At 39.6% G+C, this 25,047-nt stretch overlaps 2 protein-coding genes across 9 annotated transcripts in view; one reads left to right on the top strand and one right to left on the bottom strand.

Annotated features, from left to right (window-relative positions):
* CPLANE1 (ciliogenesis and planar polarity effector complex subunit 1) overlaps positions 1-6,029 on the top strand; it is a 99,467-nt gene extending 93,438 nt beyond the window's left edge. The window contains exons 51-53 of the mRNA XM_089496517.1: positions 184-306; positions 1,482-1,639; positions 2,324-6,029. Coding sequence (XP_089352643.1) covers positions 184-306; positions 1,482-1,639; positions 2,324-2,464 — 422 coding nt within the window. The 3' untranslated portion in view covers positions 2,465-6,029. The remainder of the gene's footprint in view (positions 1-183; positions 307-1,481; positions 1,640-2,323) is intronic.
* A 4,393-nt stretch (positions 6,030-10,422) lies between these two features.
* The window catches only part of NIPBL (NIPBL cohesin loading factor), a 233,476-nt gene continuing 218,851 nt past the window's right edge, over positions 10,423-25,047 (bottom strand). For 7 of the 8 annotated variants that reach the window (XM_089496474.1, XM_089496496.1, XM_089496456.1 and 4 more), the window contains 9 exons: positions 22,696-22,869; positions 20,709-20,899; positions 17,583-17,690; positions 15,529-15,729; positions 15,256-15,402; positions 13,754-14,046; positions 13,043-13,217; positions 11,945-12,130; positions 10,423-11,402 (listed from right to left, as the gene is read on the bottom strand). In XM_089496474.1, the coding sequence (XP_089352600.1) occupies positions 11,037-11,402; positions 11,945-12,130; positions 13,043-13,217; positions 13,754-14,046; positions 15,256-15,402; positions 15,529-15,729; positions 17,583-17,690; positions 20,709-20,899; positions 22,696-22,869 (1,841 nt within the window). In that variant the 3' untranslated portion in view covers positions 10,423-11,036. Of the gene's footprint in view, positions 11,403-11,903; positions 12,131-13,042; positions 13,218-13,753; positions 14,047-15,255; positions 15,403-15,528; positions 15,730-17,582; positions 17,691-20,708; positions 20,900-22,695; positions 22,870-25,047 lie in introns of all 8 variants that reach the window. The other variant, XM_089496503.1, reaches the window with a different exon arrangement.

Consider the following 25,047-nt stretch of genomic DNA (forward strand, 5'->3'; position numbering starts at 1 on the left):
AAATGTAACTACAGAGCCTTTTCACTGTTTTGGTGTTGTGAATAAGGATGCAGCAGCATTATCCAGAGCTCAGGTAGAAATGGCCAAGATCACTAGATTGCACTGAACTTTTGTGGCATTTGGTTATTTTAATTCTTTTTCTGTTATGTAAAATGAGTTTGCTTTTTGTCTTTTCTGCTTAAGGTCAAGTACGCCAAGCTCCTTACAGAAGAATATCATCAGAAAACTATCAAGGGCGGATGCAATGGAAAAGCAGTAGAAACCAGAGGCAGTGGTCAAAGAGCAGGCTCAGCTTAAAAAGCCAAGGTTTGTAATTGCCCTTTCAATACTGTTTGCTACTGATTATTTTAGCCTTCCTTCTGGGTGCCTGCATGTTTACTGCAAATACTATGATTTGCATTGGGCAGTGAAACTGCCAAGATTCTGGTCTATGCCCTAGTGGTATCACAACTTGATTTCTGAAACACACTTCTTGCTGGGCTTCCTCTTTCTCACTTCTGTCCTTTAATTTCAGTCCAGCATTCAACTGCACGCATTATTACATCTGCCCACCATTCCAACCATATCTCTCCTTACTGGCTCCCCCTCCCATTACTATTCAGTATAAGCGCCTGTTGTTGACTTTTAAAGCCCTACATGGGCTGGCCCCTCCTTATTTATCAGACCTTCTTTCTCCTCACCTTCCCGCCCGGGCCCTCCATTCTGATAGTCAAGGTCTGCTGTCTCAGCCCAGAATTTTCTCTGCCCCATCCCGGATTCGTCCCTTTTCACTTGCTGCCCCTCGCTCCTGAAACCTCCTTCCCCCACGAACATGGGTCATCACTTCCTTAACTAGTTTCAAAACTGAGTTGAAGGCCATCCTGTTCAGAATCATAGAATCATAGAGCTGTAAGAGGCCACAAGGGCCATCCAGTCCAACCCCCTGCCATGCAGGAAATCCAAATCAAAGCATCCCCGACAGATGGCCATCCAGCCTCTGTTTGAAGACCTCTAAGGAAGGAGACTCCACTACACTCCGAGGGAGTTTGTTCCACTGTTGAACAGCCCTTACTGTCAGAAAGTTCCTCCTAAGGTTGAGGTGGAATCTCTTTTCGTGCAGTTTACATCCATTGTTCCGCATTCTAGTCTCTGGAGCAACAGAAAACAAGCTTGCTCCATCCTCAATATGACATCCCTTCAAATATTTCAACAGGGCTGTCCTATCACCTCTTATTTTCAGAGAAGTGTTCCCAGGCATTGCGTGACTATTTGCTATTTGACGTTTTTAATTTGTTGCCTGTTTTATTGAACCCTTTCCTGTATTGTTATGTATTATTTATATGTATTATGCTACTATTTCTTAGATTGTACGCCATGGCAGGTTTACTCATATCTATTTTATTGTTTGTATGTACAGCGCTGTGCACATCTATAGCACTGTATAAATAATGCATAATAATAATAATAATAATAATAATAATAATAATAATACTCCCTTCCAGATTCTGATCGGATAAGCAGACCAGTGAGTCAAATAAGGCTTCCAACCACTCACATAGGAATTCAGGCCAATGAGGAGAGTGAAGATGATACCATGAGTGTTTGGAGTGTCCCCGGGGAGATCCAGCAGATACTATATGGCAGTTCTAATGCTGTGAAGGTAAGAGTGGAACCTTGGAAGCTACTAACCTTTAGGTTCAGAATTTATTATGCAAGCTATGACAAGAATTCATTCATCTTTGTGAATGTGTAGCTCAAAGAGACCATTTTTTTCTTTAAAGAGTCCTCTCTGAGCAGATGAAATACTGATTTCAAGATCAGAATCACATTTAGCTAGAACTTGAAAGCAAACCAGACCAGCAGTACAAATATGGGGACGGGTAGAAGCAAACCCTTTTCTCCTTCCATTCCTCCTTCTGCCCCTACAGCATGTTTGTACTACACTTGTCCATAAAACTGTAAAATGCCCACACTGATTCTGCCTATGCAGTTGCACTGAGCAGAGTATGTATCACAGGTATACACGTGCTTGCTGAAGCATGATGCAAAGACAGGCAGGGATAACAATAATTTCCTTGGAGTAACCAGACTTTTTCAGCCACTGCCATTCAGGCTTCATATTGCTGTCAGCCAACAGTATTCTGACACCTGGTTGACAAGAGCTCCTGTCTTACTGGAAAGCATGGAAAGAGGGGGAAATAATCCTTACTCATAGTAGTCAAATAATTAACACACCTTTGCAGATAACACTGTAAACTTTGGTTATTTTTAAATGCTCAGGTGTGACTAAATAATGAGAGATTGCCCCACCTTTTCTTTAATTTATGCTTCTGTTTCTTCATAGGAATCTTTGCTTCTAGAAGATGCTTGCTCCACTACCAGCTATAATAATGTCGACAGCATGTCTGAAAGTACCAGCAGCATCCTTAGCAAACTTGACTGGAAAGCAGTGGAGGCCTTAGTGGCAAATGTTGAAGAAAAATAAAGCACAAGTTTTTGGTTGCGCTTTGAAATGCCATCTGGCTGTTTATGATCTGCAGATAGAACGGACGAGGGAACTTGCACAGAGCACAGCAGAGTTAACAGCATGGAACAATCTTTACTACAAGGATTTCTACATACTGTTTCAGAAAAGTTCCAAAGGATTTTTCTTCATGTCAGTAGTTTGAGAACAAAATATAAAAGCCAAATTGTGGAATTATGTAAAATGGTACAAATGCCAAATATACAGAGATTTCTTGGAGCGTACAACTGTTAAAGTTGGCAAACAAGATTCTTGGAGTTCTGTACTTTAAATTTTTTTTACTAAAAGCAGTAGTGTAAGGCAGAATATAAAACAGGTGGGTACCTCAAAGTCCTCCAGATTGGTACTGGATTACAATGCCCAAAATACCTCATTATTGGCTATGCTAGTTAGGTTTCCTGAAAAGATGCAGTCCAACATCTGAAGGACTGCATGATTCTCTTTAATTGAACAGATTTGCACATTGACTTAATGCTACAGATTACTCCAGCACAAGATGCTTTATAATTACATAGTGACATGAATGTATTTTTTTTAAAAAAATGATATTTTGTAAGCTGATTTGGGGAGTAAACTTTGTTCTTTGTTGAGATTCAGTTGTTCTGAAGACTCTGGCTAATACTCTAGTCTTTCACATCTATCGTTAGTAATCTTCTAAACTGATTTTAAGTTCACTGTAACCATTTTATCAACAAAGGTACACTAGTTGGCACAGTTTACACAACAGATGGATACAATGCTGACAAGACAGAATTGGGTGGAATAAGATATAAGATTCAGGTTGCGATACTAAGCATCCTTGGAGCACTTCCAAGACCAGAGGTACCTGAAATGCACATCCTTAGGAGCCATTTAGTATCCATGTCATGTTCCAGCTGTCTAGGGCTCACGCCTCAATAGCGACAGATGGTAGCGACAGACACAATGGATGGCATCCTGTTATAAAGCTACATTGTTGCAAAATGACAGCTGCATGAAGTTGAATTGCAGCATCGCACAATGTTCATATTCTCAGAAGGGGAGCAGACACACAGCTACAGTACTGAGACCATGGTGCAAATGGAGCCAACAGCATGTCTGTTGCCCTATGGTCCCAAAGGAAATCCTATCTATTTGTGCAGTGGGAAACCCCCATTATGCACCAGGACATCAGTTTACTAGCATGGTTGCACATTACATCAGTGATCTAGCTGTATTATGGTTACACATTGTAACTTTTGATGGAAAATTCTGGCCATTGTTGGTTGTTATAATTGTTCAGTTATTCTACACTGCATTTTCTCCTTCTGACATAGCCATGTAGAGAGTTTAAAATTCTGAACTTTCTGCCTTCAGACTTACATTCCTGGTAGCCTTGGTTCATCACAAGTTCCTTTTAGGGTCAGTACTTGTTTCTCAAAAATTTCCTAACATATAGGTCCAGATAGGAACACTGTAATGTGGGGCATTGAGTTATTTTCAAGACCAACTCAACCCAGAAAATTGGATTAGCTCCAATTTGCTGTTTGCTTCCAGAAATGACCCCACTATCAGATTCATGGTGATTTCTTCAAAAGCAATATGTTCCATTGGAATAATAATGTGACTTTAAGGAAAAAAACATAACTAAAGTGAACCTTAATCCATAGATAAAACGTCATTTTCTCTGTCCAGTTCCAAGGCATCATGCCAGAAATATTGCTGCTATTGATATAGAATTAGTCAAGTACAACAACTTTTTAGAAATCAGTTGATGCAATTAAATATGGAATGGAATCAGAGACACTTTTAAAAGGACAACTAAGTGGAGAGTGACTTGCCCATTACTTTAGTAATTTCTCTCTTGCTCTCAGCACCAGATAACTACTTCCATGGAAGGATTAGATGATAACACAGTCTATTTCTTGTTTAAAGCCAACAGTTATCACAGAATATTCTTAAAGTAAGTTCTCTTCATAAGATATGAAGTTATGCAGTTCTATAAATCTTTACCTGTTTTTTTGTGTCATGAGGTCAAATGCTGTCTTCTAATAAACCTGATATAAAATCAGCTACATACGTTTTGGTCAAGCTAATACAAAACAAAACCATGTTGTTATCTGACCACCAACATGATTAGTCCTAGCCCAACTCTAGTCACTCTCAAAAGGGCATGTGACTAGTTTCACCAAAAAAAAGAAGGAATTCAGCCTCTTCTCCCAAATGAACAATGCAGTGTGGATATATTACTGATGGATAGACTTTGTGGCTATTTGTTCAGCAAATGCAGTGTACAGAAGCATTCCCTAAATGCACAAACTTACTTAGTTGGCTCATTCTTAAATGTCAAGTGTCGAGAATGCTCCTAAATGGCTATTTATAATTAAAAATAGTATCATTTAATAAAATGACCATCACTATATTGGGCCCAAGACAGGATTTGATAACCACTGGCATTATTTCAGCTGTAAATATTATGGTCTTGTTCGATGCCTTCAAGTTGTTTCAGACTTCCAGCAACCCTAAGGCGAATCTATTAAGGGGGCTTTCTTGCCATGATTTATTTGTGGCTAGAACTGTGCAAATAAAGCTATAGGTAAATTTACAAAAGAGTGACTGTTCAGTAATATTTTCATGGGCTCAAAAGCAGCCCCCTCCAATGATGTATCCATTTGCTGACTAGATTTTGCTTTTCACATTTCTGACAAAACTGAAGGGTCAGCAGTGAAAACTACCAAAAAGTGTTGGTCTGACGTGGTGGAGCACACTGCAAGGAGAGATTTTTTCCAGAGCAGAGAAAAAGGCAACAGTTGAGGCTAAAGCAGATGCTTTTATAGAGTGTTGCACCCAATATGTTGAGTAGTACCATATTGTTTGTTGAAAATAACTTTCATGTAGCAGAAAAGATGTGTAATTAATTCTTGAGGATTTTCAAAACATATGTCCTTATGTTTCCAATGGATGGTATAGAAGCCTTTCTGCTGCAGTTATCAGGTGGAATCAACTCCCCCTGAAAGGCCTCTAAAGGTTCAGATGATGTTTTAGATTTGCTTTATGGGAGAAAGAGAACACATTATTTCCCAAAATGGGGAATTTGCTACAGATCTGAGGCCTAGATGTTACATTTGTACACACTGAAATGTACAGCCATTTCTTTCAACACAGATATCTCCCTAAGCATGATAAAAAAGGTTTTTGCTAGTTTACATTATGGTGCAAAAAAACTGTAAAAGTGACAAGAGAGAAAAATACTTGTGCTCAAGAAGGGAATAATTGTTAGATGCACAAAAATTTTCTCTATTGAATTGTACAAAAGCATATGAACTAAATGCAGTTTCTTGCTATTTTTTATCCTTGGTTTCTATCTTTTATCCTTCCCAGATGGAGAACAGGTGCCAGACTTTCAAAGCCTAAGGAAAATTGAGCAATTCTGGCAACATGTAACAATGTGCTTCATATGCTCTCCTGTTGTCACTGCAACAACTCTAAAATATATGTCTACATATGTCTACATATTGGTGCCTACTGGGAAAGTAAAGGTTGTAATGGTCCCGGCACTACTGGCCCATGTCTGGTACTCCTGAAGACTATAAAGAAGAGAATCATAAGTCTTCAGCTGTGTCTGTCAGCATGTCTACTACAGCAGCTCTCTAACTAATGTAGAACTGGTGTTCCTCTACCTCTGGATTTTTTAACTGCTGCTGCGGACTTTATAACACGTGTGTTAGAAAAGTTTGAAAGGACCCCATGGTCCTTTTCAATCCAAACCCTTCAGTCCAAATCTTGTCCAAATCCATGTCAGGGATCTGTTAATTATTCCTAAAATGTGGCCATTCAACCTGTTTAAATGCCATCAACAAAGGAAAGTTCACCACTTTCTGAAGCAGCCTGTTCCCTTGTGTAAGAAGTCTTGGTGTCTCAGGAAGGTCTCTGGAATTTCTTGTTGGTTCTTCATTCGTTGGAAGTCCTACCATCTGGAGCAACAAACAACTTCACTCCATCTTCCACGTGGCAGCCCTTTAGGCCCTATCATTTTAATTCCGTGTTTCCCAGACTTAACTATTTGGCTTTCAGAGCCTTTATTGTCTTGGTTGCCCTCCTTTGGACAGCTTCTTGGTATTATTTCAAGACTAGTTACCAGAACCACATAACAGTATTCCAGGTAAGATCTGTCCAAAGTAGTAGTACTGCTACTTCCATTGATCTAGATACTATAACTCTATTGACGCAGGCCAGAACTGCATTTCCTCCCTTTTTGCCTTTTTTGCTGCCACATGATGCTGTTGACGCATGCTTAGTTTGTGGTTTACTAAGTCTCTACATGTTTTTCACACGTACTTTGGTCATAGGTTGAGATCCTTTTCATTCCATTTCAGTTCCTGGTGATTATCGATACTTTTTTTATATAGTCAATCTTTCTGAAGAGAGTAGGAGTTAAACGAATTACCATCCAATCCACTTTTGAACCTGAAGTACACTGATAGAAATACCTTCTCACCACAAAGCAGTATATGTATCCTCTGAAGCATATAAGAAGATAGCCTGGCACTCTCAAGGTTAACAGAAGGAACATGCCTTTCTTCCAAGTCCCAGTACTTCTATGTGAATTGAAGGATCTTCCAGGCCATGCAACTAGTATTGCATGATTTCACCATTAGAAGGCAACCTGCCATTTCTTTTCATTGAATCCTAAAAAGGAAGTAGTGAAAGTAGCACTCTGACTGCGCTCACAGATGTATTCCAACCCAAGACATCAGACTAGTAATCTGGATAACATTTTCATTGTTACTAATCTGTTGCTACCTAAGTAGCCTGACATTATTCCCACAACGGCAATGAGTATGTTTTCTGAAGTTTTATCTGGGAATTTTTGAAATACTAGTGGCACACCACATGGGGCTAACCATCCGTGGATTGGAGCTCCCGTGCATCGCCCTGCCACATATTACTGAATGGCAGCGCACTGTGGCAAGTCACTAGGCTGAGTCTTTCCTCAACAGCCAATCCTGGTTGTAAAAGGGGCTGCTGTGGGAGGAGTGACTATAAAAAGGGAGGAGAAGGTCAGGGTCAAGAAAGAGCATGTAGCGTCAGTTCAGAGCTGTTCCCTTCAGAGAGTTGCCAGTGTACCTTAGCAGAATTCAGAATTAAAGGGGAAGAGGTTTAAAAGTATAAGAGAATAGGCTTAAAGGAAGCAAGAAACAGTTTACTCTTGAAAGAGTTCAGTGAGGGAACTGAATAGGACATAACATGCAACTATTCAAGTACTGTAAGCACATGATCTGTGAAACAATTTTGAAGAAGGTATCATCTTAACACATGCTTGTAAATAAAGTTAATGTTTATTTGTTACCAGACGAGCAGTGGCCTGAGTGAATTTATAACAGTAACTTCACAGACAACACGTTACCAAAGATAAAACAAGGACAGGAGGAGGACACTGGGGACCCCAACCCTAGTTCATTTAAAGGAAAATGTATTAAGGGTGAAGGTGGGGCAAGTGTAAAGGACCAAGGGTTCTTTGGACGTTTATGAGATAAAAGGATAGCTTTGAAGCATTGGCAGGAAGACTGCCTTGGTCACACACACACCAATACGGATGCGTGCATTTCACCAACCGTTGACTAATGCAGATTTGTCTGCAAGGGGAGGGTGTGTTTGAACCGAACCCCCATGGATGGGAAGTGTCCACTGTATTTGCCAAACCTCTTGGATGATTATAGGGCGACAAATTAATCCCTGTAATGCCCACACATGTGACTGCCATATACCTGGCCATGGAAAACTTGGGGGCAAGGTGAAGGAATCCAAAGAGACTTGAAATATTAACCGTTAAAAGGGAAAGAGAAACCACCTAAATTATGGTAGTTAATAGAGACAGAGACAAGGAAAGGCACTCAAAGACAAGACAGAAACCAGCAGTAAATGTACAATGGTCAACTTCAAGCAGCTGACAAAATGGTGAGAACTTTCTGCACAAAGAGTCTGCATTTTAATATTCTTTTAGCTGATTTTGTGATGGGATATTAAGTATTAAACAACGGTCAGTCAAGCACCATAATCATAATGAATTGATTTCTGTATGCTAAGATGGGATAAGACATGATCTGATATGGAGTTTATGACAGCACAGAGTTTCAAGCAATAATATACTGCCTAGAAGTACAACTCCCAAGCATTCAACAAACCACCTCATCGCAATAATCAACCAATAAGATACGAAGGTATGGTTAACATAATACTGTGACGAGACAGCAAAACCCTGATCTGTGATCACTTTTGCATGGATGTGGCTTCAATCTGAATTGCTTAAACTGTTGCTCCCATTGAGTCTTCAAGCACAGGCAGGCCCATATCAGGCTGTATTGAGTCAACCTGGACAAAATGCCCAACTTCATTATATGTGTCATAGAAGTAGGTAGACTGATATCTTTTGCGACATTTGAAAGAAAGGAGTCAATAATTTAATGCCAAAAGCTGACTAAACCACCAAGTATGGTTTCTGTAAATTCAACAGTGTCTCATTTCAATACTGTGTGTCCTGGGCCAATCATTAGAAAAAACAATTAACAGCAATTAAATATCAATATAAATAGTATGTGTTAAAGTAAATAGGGTGTAGTATTGTGTATTCTACTTCTCTTTCTCGGTAGACTACAAAATAATATAACCATTTTGTAAATGCCTAGGACATCATAAAGCACAGGTAAAAGACACAAAATATTGACCATGTAATGTTTCTCCAACTTTAAAAACTGATTTTGGTCCCAGAAGTATTTGCAATACAACACGTTATTATGGCGAAGCGGGAAAGAAAAATATTCCATAGAAAATTATTAAATAGATTCTGATAAATTAGTCATGTCAGTTTAATTCTTGATTTCTGTACAAGAAAATGAATTTGAATAGTGTGCTACTACCCCTCACAGATCAAGTAACACGCTAGTTCTATAAATTAATGTAATAAAACCCCAACCCCCCACCATATATTTTTATAGAAAATGTATGCATCCAAAATCTTTGATGAAAATCCATCTTTAACTCAATGTGAAAACACAAACTTTTTTCAAAATAGTTATCTGTCAATTACGTTGGTGCTACTAATTTCTTCTTCTCATATCACAACACAAAAATTAACTTCTTTATGTCCTTATCCAGAATGTATCATAGCTCATGAAAAGCTGGTGACAACATAAATTGAAGCAACCACTCCAGAGACTCTGTAAAATAGCATCTTCAGTGTATAAAAGATGGAAACAGTTTTCAAGTAATTAAAAAACCTGTCTACCGTACAACCAAGCATCCCCACTCAACTTGTAAAAAACCATTTAAGAAAAACTTGTTAGTGCAACTATAAGTTACAAACTCCATATTCACTCCTGACATTTTCATCCTCTGGCTGCAAAATCAGGGTTGTTGCCAGAATTTTTCTAGTTTTCAGACTTGAAAACCATATTCAACAACAGGGTCCAGGTACACAGATCGCCTCTTGATCACAGCAATTGTTCCTGCAATGTTCTCTGATGTTCTCTTCCCCGTCAGTGAGTATGTGGGGCCGGTTACTCAAAATGGAGTGGTGGTTGTTTTTCCCTAAGATTTCAACATTGCCACATTGACAACATTAGAAAGAAATTGAAGCATACAAGGCATAAACTATAGTTTCTTTTTATATCAAAATGTACTCTTGAAAATGTGTTTGGCACAGTGCTAAATCATATATAGTTAATACTAAATATTGCAGGATACAATAAAACCCTGGAGTTAAGTTGTGTTTACACCCTCTTAAGGGATAAAAATAAAAGATACCAATTATTTAGAAGTCAGCCTATACAAACTGTATAAACAATATTTGTTTTGCTTTGAAAACCACCAATATAGTAAATTTTACATAAAAGACTGCAAAATAATATAAATGGATTTTAAACAGATCTTTACAATAAGAAATTCAAATGGAAACAGACAAGTAACAAAGAGAAGTAAAAAAATTTATTGCAGTATTCGCTCCACCAGATTTGCTGGGGATCCCTTTTCTCGTATTATTTCAGGGTGACCTAATACATCAAAATCTACATTTACAAAAACTCCTCCTGCAGATAGGTCATAGATACTGCATGCTTTTTCCCCCAACAGAATAAATTATATATCCAGGAGATTCTGCCATTTTACAGCCTGGAAAAACAATGCTTCCCTGGAAACTGGGCTAAGCTAAAGAAAGCCATCCGCTGCTAGGTTAAACTCCAAGAACACTTTATTAAGAACATTAACAGACTAATTTCCAACATTCACTTGTTTATTTTTTTAAAACAGAAAAAGTTTTTTTTTCAAGATATAAACATTTTTTGTTAAACTATTATACAGTGGGAGTAAAAATGAACTGAGAAGTTTCTGCTGCACAACAGCGAAGGAAGCTCCCACAAAAATGTTTACCAAACATTTCCTTCTGTTTCCTGCATCCCAGCTGTCATTCTTACTCTTCATTAAATTGATTTTTTTTGCCAGAAAGTTGGTATTTCAAGTTTTTGTTTTTTTGTTTTTGTTATTTCACTTCGTGTAAAATTTGGCTGCATGTACAAATGCATTAGCTGGAAGTTCCATCCTTGGCGGCATACAGCGATCGTAAAGTCTGAACCACTTTATTAGTCAGCTTATTAGCACTCGTTAGAGCAATTTTTTTGTAAATAATGTCTGACTCTTTAATAGTGTCTACCCAAGGCACCAGTTTGCGGCCATCACGGCGCTTAGCCTCAGTCCAGGAGCCACTGTAGGAGCCTGCCATCCACTGAACACTGAAGCCATTGCTGGTTTTCTGTACTACTCTTGCAATTTGTGGTCGATCTTTGTACTTTGGACAGCAAATAGCGATGACATCCATGACATCAACACTTTCATTCATCTGTGCTGCCAACTCCGTAGAGTCTGAATTTCGTTTTGACCTTCTCAATGACTAAAACATTGGGAGGGGAAAAAAGACCAAGTGTTACACAAAAGAACTTGAGTGAAATTATTGCTTTTATTGCTTTTAATCCCTTGACGCCGGGAGTTGGGATTCCCCGGCACACATTCCACTGCCGGCAATGAGACGCACCGCGACCGCCAGCGCCAAGGGGTTAACATATCCTTGCAAAATCACATATTTAATTTTGTACCCGTGTCTTTTAACTCTTATTGATATATAAAATTATATGTACAAATGAATCATAAAGCTACATAAAAACGTGGCAACAATAAAAAGGATACACACAGTACATTCCAAAGGAAAATTAATTTTTTATGCTAGATAAAATCTCTTCTATGTTTTTATTGTTTTTTTGTTAAAACTTTCTACAAAATGTTGTATAAACGGTTAAGAATTTCTATCTACAAAATGTTTTTTCATGTGGATTACATTACTCAGTGTACAGTTTATTATAGACTGACATTTATAAGCACATAAAAATCATTTTACGTAATACGCTGCGAAATACGTTGACTCCTCCTCCGCCTCACCCCTGAAGTGCCTCCTCCTCTATCCTCCCCATCACTCTCATCATCCTCTGTCTCAGCTGCATTGTTTTTAGGGCTGCCTCCTCCAAGCAGCGAGGTAATTGCTTTGTTGCGAGCATTTGTGCTAGCTGACACTTCCCCATCTTCTTCCTCTTCATCAGGATCCAAATGTTCCATAAGAAGTTTGAACTGAAAAGGGATGTTGGAGATCAGATTAGAAAGCATCTTAAAAGATGCTATGAAACGACAGCAAAAAGAAAAAAAGGGGGAGAAAAATGGCATGACTTTTTTATGGCTTACTATTAAAGGAGAAGCTAATGGTACCTACAAATGGTTCGTTTTTCCATTAGTTTAAGCAATTCTTTAAGCAATCATAGCCCCCAACAGGTTAAGCAGTTCTTTTCACTTAATTTGATGAAATATCTGTAGTTCTTTCTTTCCCTCACACTGCCAAATTAATCAAAATTGTCAACACGATAAAAAATATGATGAAAATATTATACAGTAGACCCTCTCATATATATCTGAAAACTGAAGTCTTTAAATCTTCTCTTATTAAGCACAGCCCCCAGTAGGTTAATGCTGATATTTACTAGCTTGTGACAAGTCTTTTTTCTTCTTCTTCAGAGAAATGAAGAATTCTCCAGAAGAACAGATGATAAGTCTGAGGTCAAGTATTTCCCTAGTTTTTTGTGGGTTTTTCGGGCTGTGTGGTCATGTTCTAGAAAAGTTTCTTCCTGATGTTTCGCCAGCATCTGTGGCTGGCATCTTCTACTTCTTTGCAGTTCTTCATAGCCTGAGGTTGCTGCTCTATTCCCCATTCTCAGGGAAAACCCCCAATTATACCGTGCTTCATGTTCACCTCTAAATTAGGGTTGGGAATATACAACCTGCACAGGTAGCTACACAGTAATTTCCAGTAATTCTAGGTAGCATAGTTAATAGTGAGAAATGCTGAAAGCTGTTGATCAACAACATTTAGATAGCCGCATGCTTGGCACCCTTGTTCTAAATGCAATTCCAATAAAACTTAAAAATAAAAGTTCAAAATCTCTTACAATGAAACTTGATGAAAAGTATCTGCAACATCCCATTACTTACATCTAAGTACTGTTTGACTATATTCCTCTTCACTTCTTCTGTGAGCTTGGAATGAGCCATATCGCTTCGAAGGAAGTCTAGCGTCTGTTTTGGATGGAAGTGAATTCCTGTCTTCCTGTTTATCGCTTTATCATATACTTTTGCTGATTCAGAGGGAGAATATTTCTGAATTTTACTGTAATGGGAAAACAAAGCAAATACTAGGAGTTAGGAAATTATTCTTGTACTTTTTGAAAGCAGCGACTCTAATCAAAGTTACTCCAAATCTCTTCTTACAACTAAAACTTCACATCATCCTGAAAATAGAATTTTAACTTTATTAAGTCACTAGATTTTTGGTACATGCATCCATTTTGGATAAATGTAATTTAAATTCTAGAAACTTACCTAAAAGTTTCTTACCTAAATACCTAAAAAAATCTTAGCAATGTGAATACAGTAGGATATTAACCTGTTACAGACTGCCAAAATAAAGCTGCTTCGGGTCTCTTTGGAGGTATGCTGTTTAAATGATGCCTGGGTCCTAAGAGTCCGGAGGTCGCGCCAATGCCACCCTCCATTCCTAAGCACTGGAGTGCAGCTTTGGTGCAGCTTTCGGATTCTTAGGATGCATGCATCATTTAAATAGCATACCTCCAAAGAGACCCGAATGAGCTTTATTTTGGCAGTCTGTAACAGGCCGAAGAAAGCAAAATTAATACCTATCCTTACCTATCAGAGAATCCACAGAGGTTCTTCAAATGCTGTTTTAACATCAAGAGCAACAATATACCCTGGGAGACATTTGCAAATTCAATCAGAGGAGCTGAACTGTCTGGCAAACATTTCATGACAGCATTTACATCATTCTCTTCATCAGTGTCTGAATCAGAATTTGTTCGTTTTCGTAACTTGCGGGGTTTGTGAGTTTCTTCTTCACTTTCACTGTCACTCTCGCTATTACTTTCACTCTCGCTCTCTTCATCAGATGAAGGCTTCCTTTCCTTTTTATATTTCACCATAGACTGAAAGAAGATGACACAGTGCTTTAGAAGAACAGCATGCAAAGACCATTCTGACACTAAGAAGCGTGAAATACCAATTCCTTGATTAGCATTTCAGGAAAGCAGACTCGCTGAATGACCAAAACCCACATCCATCCGAGTTATTTAATGTTTATTATTTATGATTATTTCGAACTCCTTATTGTGGTAGCAATTCTGTTTAGTGCATACAATTACTTTATCTCACATGGTAAATTTTAAAAGGGGAAAAATGTTTGCATACACCCTTACAATGCTTTGAACATCATATAAATGGCTGTATTTTAATTTTTGTACCCTCAGAGAGAAGAAAGAAGGTCTATAATGGAGCCTTTGAAAAACAACCACAGAGACCTTTTCACAATCTCCCACCAGCACAGGAGCAGCTTTTGCATGACAGGGACCCCCATTCAAAGGGTGCATGGTCATGTAGACAGGACAAATCCCTGAGCCGGTTTACCCATTAAACAATAGTTTGAACAATAAAAAAGCTAGAAATTATTGTTTTTAGAATGTTTATGGTGGGAACATAATTTGTGGGAATAGATTTTAAAATAGCAGCTCACTGGGCAAGGCTCTTTCATAGAGTCTGACTGAGAAAAAAAGAAAGATACCCAGATACATGTTCATAGTGCTATGCAGTTCAGACTGCACAATGAAGAACTACATTACCTAAAAGTCAACTCCACGCACAGCTTTCTCTACATTCTTTGCACATATAAGGCTAATTTTATTGCACAACATTTTAAAGAATGAGTGGCCAGTTTGACAAACATGAGCAGAAGCAGAATTTGTAGCATTTTTGTTAAAAAGCAAAAAAACCCCAATGGAATTGGTCATATAGGCACATGCTCTTTCAGTCCAGGCTATTTTAGCTAGAGGTACAATCTTCTTGAGATGCAGTGGACTGTGCATGTATGATTTTATCTGTAGCATAGCACGCTTGCATACTTCGAACATCACTAGTAGCACACTTTCCTCAAAGGTGAACCACTAATGTCTTTATTTAAAACATTTTTATGCCAGCTTCTGAATGCCTTCCAAAGGTGACCCACAAAATAAATATCTGAAACAAATGAACAAAAAAATCATGCAGGATGACTTGAAGATGTAATATTGGCCATGAAAGGGTTATATGGAAGAGGCAACTGATAAATCGCAAGATGAATATTAAAATACAATTTCACTTACCTCCTTAAAAGACTGCAAAAGATTACTACCAGAAACCGATAGCGTAATGTCTATATGGTGCATTATAAAAAGTGGCTCTTCCTGGGTTTGGTAAGGAAAACAGGCTAGATTGTCTGCTATGTACAAAAGCATATTCACCTCTGTTTTCTGTAAAAGTAAAGAAAAAAGTATATAAGCATAAACACTAATTTATACTGTTCTGCTCACAAACTAAATCCCAAGTTGTTCTATGTTTCAGTATATATGTTTGCAGAAAGTTTGCAGTAGACTCACAGCTGTGTCATCAAAGAGGTTGAGCAAGGAAATGAGAAAGGCTCGTCGGTGCTGCCGGTTCCCCCGGATCATGGAGTAAAGATGTGAGCACAAAGCACTGCTGGATTCATCATGCCTAAAGCCCCTTACGGGATCTTTGCGGCAGGTGTTGATGGCCTGCTGTACCTGGTATGACATCTTCATGCCGGCCACTGCTTTCATCTGAAATTAAAATCATTAATTATATCTTTAGTTTGTATAATATACAGTGCGTATGCAGAAGCCACTTGGGGAGGGAAACAATGGCACGTGCGCACCACTCCGCCACATGCACGCGCCCCATTATTTCCTATGGGGTTCGAGCATAGGTGGATTTTCCCTTACGCGAGGGGATCTGGAACGGATCCCCCGCATAAGGAGAGAGCCCACTGTAATAGGGGAAAAGCTGCCCAAACAATAATGTTAGAGCCGAATCATCAATTTGTTTCCCTTTCCCCCAACTGATTCTTGGTTAACAATTTTCAAAACACTGCAACTCATTTCACAGCATACATTATGCTCACCCATATTTATCTTTCTGTATTTCTAGATTTGTCTTAACATGCTCACCACCTTAAAGGGCTCTTTTTCTCTGCAATATCACTGGTGTGCAGCAACTTTTTAGCATCTATCACTTTTCTCTAACACTGAAACCCCCTCTGTACTCTTACCTCTCAAGTTGTCCTCCTCTTTCCTTCAGTATTCTTTTGCTTTGTTTCTTTTCTAGCTTCCAGAAACCCTCCTCTGATCCTCTACACTGAGCGTAATGATAACAGCTCACAAGACTCTCCCAGAAATTTATATGATGACAGAATCCTGGGTGACTGCTGTGATGACATGTACTTTGATAGAAAACCCAGTTTTATGTATTAATGTAATATGGTTTTATATGTAATGAATAACAGAGGTATAATCAAATACGGAGGTGTGGAGAAGAGTGAGCAAATGCTGAAAGTGAGAGGTGGGAATGTTTGAAGGGATATGAATAAGGCTGGTGGCTGACAGTCTGGCAGCTGAGTTGGGAGATGGGGTCTGGTGTATCTTGAGGACATCTAGTAGGTCCCCACAGTGGTGGCCACAGCAATGGAACAGGAGGAGGTCCTTACACTGGTGGCAGAGGTAGGGATAATGAAAAGCCTACACTCTTGGTGGTAGCAATGGGATTGTGGAAGTCTTCCCATATGGGGGCAGTGGTGATTTAGGCAGAACCTTATATCTGGTGGAAAAAAAAAAGGGGGGGGGGAATAAGGAGCAGGAGCCTAACAGCTGCCTGGACAATTAAGCCACAAACTCTTGACTCCAGGAAGGAAGAGCACCAATTCTGATACAGGAAAACAGGCTTCTTCTACACCGTTTGTATGGCAAGCTTTTAGGACAAATCTGAAAGACGGCAGAAGGACCTGAACCATTCCCCTGGGGGGGGCACAGTTGGCCCACTAGTATTGTGTCAAGTAGGACTAGCTTAAATTCATTCTGCTTTCTTCAGCCATGTTATTGTCAAGTCTTCTATTTAGAGAAAAACATGTATCACAGTTCCATTTTCAGACTTTCATAATAAGGACTGTGTAACAAATTTCACATTTGTATATGTTGTAAAATTAGCCCATTTTGAACTGCACTGAAATCAGCAGACGGAAGATGTAATGTCACCTTTAGTTATATAAGTCTGCTTTTTCAGAGTGTGCTGTATTTGTGGGAGAAAATGCTCTGTCTAATTGTAAATGCTCTGTTTAATCGTACCAGCAAAAGATGAAATGTATTTTCTTCCTTATCTTACATACAGACCAATATTCATAATACATGACATCACTGACCCTATACATTTGTATACTTTTTAGATCACGATGATAATCATGCAGCCCACCAGTTGCTATTGGACTGCAATTCCCAAAAGTTCTCACCACTGAGCATGCTGGCAGGGACTGCTAGGATGTGCACTCCAACATCATCTGGAAGGGTGCACAAGGACTGACCATGTCAAAACACAAGTGTTATAAGATAAGCTAAAAATAAGTGAAAAGAACAGGTGTACATACATGAATAAATCCAGCATATTTTTTGTCTATCTCCACCAGCTGCTGATCTGCTTTGTTCCTCATAGAAGGCTCTGGATCTGTACCCATAGCTATTAAGTATGGTACACACTGGAAGGGAAATAACAGGAATGTTTTTTGTTTAAAGTACAAATGCACATCTCCTTTTTCTTCATTTTCTTCACAGTTACTACTGCTAGCATTCTCTCTCTCTCTCTCTCTCTCTCTCTCTCTCTATATATATATATATATATATATATTCATTCATTCATTCATTCTGGAAGCTCCACACCTCTCAACACACACAAGAATTGCGTAGCAACAAGGGTAGTGCAAGGGCTCCCCATTTTCGTCAGGGACCAATTCAGTGATTGATAATGGCCTTCACAATACAGTTTGGGCTTGATCCAATTCAGAATCTCTGGTCTCTTCGACTCTATGATACTCCCCACTAAATTGAACTGGAAAACCATATAATCAATATAGATATACCTTGGTAAATGAGAGAGATGTATTCCTAGACATTACTTCTTTAACAAAAAAATGGGTATCGGGCAGTAATAATATGGAAAAATTAGGGCTGGGTTCCTAGACAGCAGTACGATGTGTTTCAGCAATTTTTCAGAGAAAAGAAAATAGTCAGCCCTCCACTTTTGTGGATCTGATTATTCCTGAGTATGGCTGGGAAGGACGTGTGCGTGCACTCTTCCTCCTTCCCAGGCTTTTCCCCTTGAGGAAATAAGCACAGGAAGGAGGGGGCAGCCTGGAAGAGCGCATGCATGCCCCTCTTGCCCTCTCCTGTGTTCTGGCCAGTCAAGGGAAGCTTCCCTCAGCCAGCCAAGGCCTCTTCCCCAAAGCTGGCTAAAGCATGGGGGGGGGGCTTTAGTTGGCCGAGGGATGCTTTCCTTGGCCAGCCAAAGCACGGGGGAAGGTGGGAGGTGTGTGTGCACATGTGGGGGGAAGAGGAGCATGTGCACATTCTCTTCCTGCCCTCACCCACATATTTTTCCACTTTTGCAGGGGTCCTGTGCCCCTAACCCCTGCAAATGTGTGTGGGGGGGGGGAGGCAACTGTAGTCACAGGTGAAATGAAACAATCAGGTTTGATAAGCCTTGCATAACAAAACACAAACACTGCAAACATTCTGTAGAAAGCTTGAAAGCTTCTTCCAAAATACATCCAGGAATGATTTTTTTTCTTTCTTTCACCAGCCTCTGCCTTTCTAATAGTTTCCATTTGGGCGGCCAAATTTGCAGAACTATGCTTTTCAAAACAAGCTTGGGATAGCTGGTGAGGTAGACTATCTGCTTTCCCTGTTTCTCTTTGTTTTGTTTTTCATATAAATTCACTACAGGATTCTCAGGATGCTATTTACCTTGCCTTATTTACCTTAATTTTACCCCCATTCTATATCTTAAGCAACCTAAGTTATCTGAACTACCCTACTATCAATTCCTAAATATATTAAATGTGCTACCTAGTGAAGGGAGAAAAAACACAACCAGCTGACAAGGCAGGAATAAAAAAATTGACCAAGAAAGGAGAGATGTCAATGGCCATAGCAGGAAAAAAAACGTTGGTTTCCTGCCTGGCCAGCCGGTGTGTGTGGAAGACACAGTGTTTCTGGTGGACTGCTCCTCCTTTCTAAGAATGAACAATCACGGTATGTACCAACAGCACAGCTCATCTACCTTGTCTGTGATAGATACACATGTCCACAGTACAACTAGCTAAATTAAAATTACATTTCCTCCCAGCTAAATCTTTATTGCATTGTTTACGGCAAAATCTCTGCTTCTCCAGCTCTTCTTCCCAGTGCTAATGCTGGTAAATAATTTCAGCTAGTCAGAAGATGAGGAGATAAAAGTGGCAGGGCTGAGTGTGCATAAAAAGATTTTGTAAAAAGGAGCTTGTTTCTCAGAGGCTTTGTTAACTGAGGTATGTCTATAACTTTTTTTTCACAGAACTGCATTAAACTTAACAGACCCTTTATAGGAAAAATGGAGCCTTTCAGAGGGCGAAAAACTCTGGAGATTTTGAGATGGGGAAAAAAAGCCAGGAGTAAAAGCCATACTCCCGGCATGATTGCACGAAGATTTTCAGACACGTTCACACTCATCCAGGACTTATCCGGTGAAGATCCGAGAATGTTCCAGCAACAAACCATTCATGGGGAGATCCTGTGAATGGTTTGTTGCTGGAGCATTCCTGGATCTTCTCCGGATAGGTCCTGGGTGAGCACGACATATCTGAAAATCTTCAGCGCAATTATGCCGGGAGTATGTCTTTTATTCCTGACTTTTTTTCCCGTCTGAAAATCTCCTCTGTTAAATTGCAAGTTGATCCCGGACATTTTGTGCTACACATTTAATACATTTAAACTTTACTAATGTGTGTAATGCCTTTTACTCTATGGCAGTGTCTGTGAAGTATGATTTCTGCTTGTGCAGTAAAACAGGAAGAAAAATTGTCTTGCTAACAGAGAACCAATACCACCTTCCCTCTCTTCCCTAAGCCTTGTGCTAATGATATTTGTGTCCCAGTGTGGAAGAAAGAACTTTCAGTGCACACACAGCTCACTTTCTATCCTCCTTCCCTATCCTGCTTCCAGCATGTTCAAGAAACAGACCAGACTCTTCCAGAAATAACTGTAAAACATTGCTTTCAGGTACATGAAGGCAATTTAAAAAACAGATTCTTGTTCACAGATTGGGTAGCTTGAGAACAAGAGAAAATATTTAACTAGCAGAAAGGATTACACACCAAGTCTAAATTATAAATGGGGATGAGGGATGTTTATTATGCACGTAGGAAATGGAAAGGTAGAATATAAATTTTATAAATAAATAATAAAGTTGAAATTTTATGATAGAATAGTAGCTACCATACTGTGAGTTTCTATAAAAATGTTAATCTTGAAAACCAAATGCTTCTAAGATATAAAGCCTAGATGTAAGAAACTTTTTTAAAAATCTAATTGTGTCACACTGTGAAGTAAAAAAGAAAAGAAAAAAGAATTGCAGCACAATTCTGCCTCTGTCACAGGAAGTAAGCCCTTTTGAGTTAAATGGAATTTACTCCCATCCAAATCTGTACAAGATTGCAACCTTATTCATGCAAAATACATACCTGAACTGGATGGATAAGACCCTGGTTTAATGTCAGTGCAATAACATTGAGAGCAAAGTGACGAACGCTGGACTGTGTATGAAAGAAAGCCTCAAGGACCTGTTTGAGATACAACTGCATGATAGAGCTGCTCATCCCTGAGGAAATATCACCCATTTCTTTCAGATCTTCCTGCTTTGCTACCTTTTTCCCTAAGGGAAACAAACCAAAAGATATTTTGTCACCATTTTTAACCACATTATATATACATACATGCTTCTACCCCTTCTTTTCCTGTATTATACTGAACACAGTGCAGAGTCAGATGAATCATAAAATCATAGTTGGAAGAGAGCACAAGGGCCATCCAGTCAAAGAATTCCTGACAGATGGCTATCCAGCCTCTGTTTAAAGACCTCTAAGAAAAAAGAGTCCACTAAACTCCGAGGGAGTTGTTCCACTGTTGAACAGCCATTACTGTCAGGAGGTTCCTTCTAAAGTTGAGGTGGAATCTCAACATTAGAATGACCTAAAGAAGTCTATGAAATTGCAAGTACATTATACAGTTCTGGATCATATCCCAGTCCAGATACTTTGCATGCTTTGTCTAGACCAGGAGGTAGCATTTTCCTATTACTACTGCAATCAGCATAATCTGCATGGTCACATCTTTCTGTCTTCTCATCAGCTGGGATAAATAATATCACTCCTACAGAGACCAAAGAACACAGTTCAGACCCAGGTTTAGTACCAGGTGACAAAACTGGGCATGCAATATTTGGTTTGTAACCCTGAGTTAGATGTCCCTAACATGAAACTTTATTATTTCTTCTAGAGGAGAAAAGCATTAGCTGTTTCAGAATGTAACATTTCTGTTGTGGTTTAGTACATCTCAAGACAGACACTGGGGTGGGGGGGGGGGGTGGAGTGGTGAGTCCCTACATGCCTCTCTGTCCAATTCCTCAGTCAACTCATTCTTCTAAAACAAGGGTTTGTATTTGCAGAGGGAACAGGAGGCCTTCCTCTCCACCATAACCCACCCCCAGGATGCACGTCTATCTTTTTTGCAATTGGTTCAGTAGGTAAGGGCAAACTGACCCAAACAACCATATATTTGTGTTGTTGTTAGCTAATTTGTCATCCAAATATATGTAAAAGCTTTTGATCAGTGTGTCTTGAGGCTGAACATCTAGCCCACAATTACTTTTTTAAATGGGTGGTCTGGGGGCTCTCTGGGTCTCTTGACCAGCTTAAGGTGACATAGGACAGGGTTTTATATATGTGGCCAACATGCCACACTTACCCCACCACCAATTATAAAACAGCCAATCTCCTACTCAATTCAGGTTTGACTGGGGAGAAAAAGTTTCTAACCTGTTGACTAAAAATGTCACATGCAGTTGAAAGAGGAACCAGAGCTCCTTAGAAATCCTGTTACTTCCCAGAGCAGACAAATCAGAGGCTTGAAAAGAAACATGTCAGGGGAAAAAGTTCTATCCCACCCCTTGTGCAGCTACATAAGTTTCCTACTTGGCAATTAAGATATTTATTCAAAAATATTCTTAATGCATATTCCATGTTCCCACACTGCTTGTGAGAATCTTTACTAATTTGTTACTCAAATGTATGTAAATCTTTCAGTCAGTATGTATTTCACATCTCTCCTATATACAATCAGCCCTCCATACCCACAGATTCTTCATCCACAGATTTAACCATCCATGGCTTGAAAGTTACTGGGTTAAAAAAAAAAACATTCCCAAAAGCAAACCTTGATTTTGCCACTTTACATAAGGGATATCCTTTTACTATACCACTATATTTAATGGGACTTCAGTATCCAAGATTTTGATATCCACGGGGGGTGGGGGGTGGCAGTGGTGGTGGTCCTGGAACCAAACCACAGCAGATACCAAGGGCCTACTGTACATACATTAGAGATGGACTTGAAAACTGTTCTGTGTATATTAAACATTAATCACTTCATTGGGTAATGCTAATCACTCACATTCTCTATCTGCCTGCTGCATACGTGTATCTTCTTCTTGGAGGTATGTTTGGAGGTTTTTTAACACCTGGATTTTTAAGTTTACAGAGCTGTTTTTATCAGAAAGAATGCTGTTATATAACGTTTTCACTTCCTGTTCAAACATCAGACCTGGATGTTGTATGAATGCAAACCCTGAAAGAAAATGAAGAAAGAAAATGAAAGAAATCTTATTACTGAAACAGTTTTAAAAAAAGTATTAAGCTTTAAAAAATATGTTATTTTTTAAAAGGAAATCCTGATCCACATTCTTAGGCAACTTCAATGCAACCACCTTTTCAAAATATACAGTAGATATTCAAGTTATCCAATCTGGTAACATTTTGCACTGCATCAGATCAAATTCAAAGTTCTGATTATGACCTATAACGCCCAAATCAATTATTGCGACCATATTACCTGAAAAACCACCTCCACCAACAAACCCTGAGATGATCCTCAGAGGCCTTCCATCTGGGCACCCCTGCCATGTGAGCTGGTTGGTTGTAGAAGGACCTTTTGTTTGTAAAAAAGTTTTTGGATGCTCCTTTTGTGCTGGTTTACCAACACACATTTCTGTGTTTTCCATGCAAGGTGGCAAACCTTTTTATTTTCCCAAGGTTTTAGAACTCAGTTTTTAAGTCTAAACTCTGGTTTTAATTTATTACTTTACATTGCTTAAGAATGATATGGATTCACGATCAGCTGCTACAAAAGAAGGGGTTCTGAAAGTTATTCATAAATGGTAGTTAACACCAGTCCCGTTTTCCAGGATTAAAAATGTTCCAGCATCCTGCTGGAGGGGCTGTGGAGCTACAGGATCATATCAACATATGTGGCTTGACTGCCCCAATGGGAAAAAGTTTTGGACTGTAGTTCTAAACCACATATCTTGCATTTCAGATCAAATTATTCACTTCTGTCTTGCACATTTATGGTTATCCGTTTATGTTACTTGAAACATAGAAATTTAATTGCTTTTTTCCTCATAGTAGAATGTCCGGAAATAGCTAAATGTTGGAAACAGGGCTGCCATAATGCATACCATCAATTTGGGACAAAATGTAGAAAAATGTAGGACAAAATTTTGGGCCAAAATGTAGGACAAATGTAGGATGAAATTTAGGTCAAAATGTAGGACATTCAATAAAATGGAGGACACAACCAACTAAAGGCCACAAAATCATTATATTATAGAGTTCTTGTTGCACCTCTGAGACTAAATGCATCTGAGGAAGCAGACTGTTTCAGTTTATAATAATTATAATAAATAATAATAAAAATAATATTCAAGGACATACAGATTTTGGAGCACTTCTGAGACTAAATGTGGCAGGAAGCAGTGGTGGACAACTACCAGGGTTTGATCTCTTCTTTGGGCATAAAAAACCCCCTATGGGCTAAATCACACTCTCACAGCCTCAAGGGAAGGCAAACTCTCTCTGAATAAACCTTCCAAGAAATTCCTTTGGCAAGTCACTCTCTCACAGCCTAAAGGATGGCAAAAGCACACTCCCTTCCCCGAACCCTGGGGCAAGTCAATCTCACAGCCTAAAGGATGGCAAAAGCACACTAGCTTCCCCAAACCCTGGGGCAAGTCACTCTCTCTCAGCCTAGAGGATGGCAAAGGCACACTCCCTTCCCCAAACCCTGGGGCAAATCACTCTCTCTCAGCCTAGAGGATGGCAAAGGCACACTCCCTTCCCCAAACCCTGGGTCAAGTCACTCTCTCTCAGCCTAGAGGATAGCAGAGGGAAACTCCCTTACCCAAACCCTGGGGCAAGTCACTCTCTCTCAGCCTAGAGGATGGCAAAGGCACACTCTCTTCCCTAAACCCTGGGGCAAATCACTCTCTCTCAGCCTAGACGATGGCAAAAGCAAACTCCCTTCCTCAAACCCTGGGACAAGTCACTCTCTCTCAGCCTAGAGGATGGCAAAGGCACACTCTCTTCCCTAAACCCTGGGGCAAATCACTCTCTCTCAGCCTAGACGATGGCAAAAGCAAACTCTCTTTCCCAAACCCTCGGGCAAGTCACTCTCTCTCAGCCTAGAGGATGGCAGAGGGAAACGCCTTTCCCCAAACCCTGGGGCTAGTCACTCTCAGCCTAGGGCAGGGGTAGGCAACCTGCGGCCCGCGGGCCGGATGCGGCCCGGCAAGGCCTTAGGACCGGCCCCAGCCCGGTCCTGCCGCCGATTGCCGCCGGGGCCTTTGGCGTCTCGTGCAAGGGGCATGGTGGGGCAATTGTCTATAGAAGCCTCAGAAACATGCATTTATCTTAACATTTTTAAAAAAATCAGCAATTTTTTTCGCGTGTCCTCCATTTTTATTTAAAA

Source organism: Sceloporus occidentalis, unplaced genomic scaffold, assembly GCF_023333645.1.
Source record: "Sceloporus occidentalis isolate IW3139 unplaced genomic scaffold, rSceOcc1.0.p SCAF_1, whole genome shotgun sequence".
In the NCBI taxonomy this organism is placed as follows: Eukaryota; Metazoa; Chordata; class Lepidosauria; order Squamata; family Phrynosomatidae; genus Sceloporus; species Sceloporus occidentalis.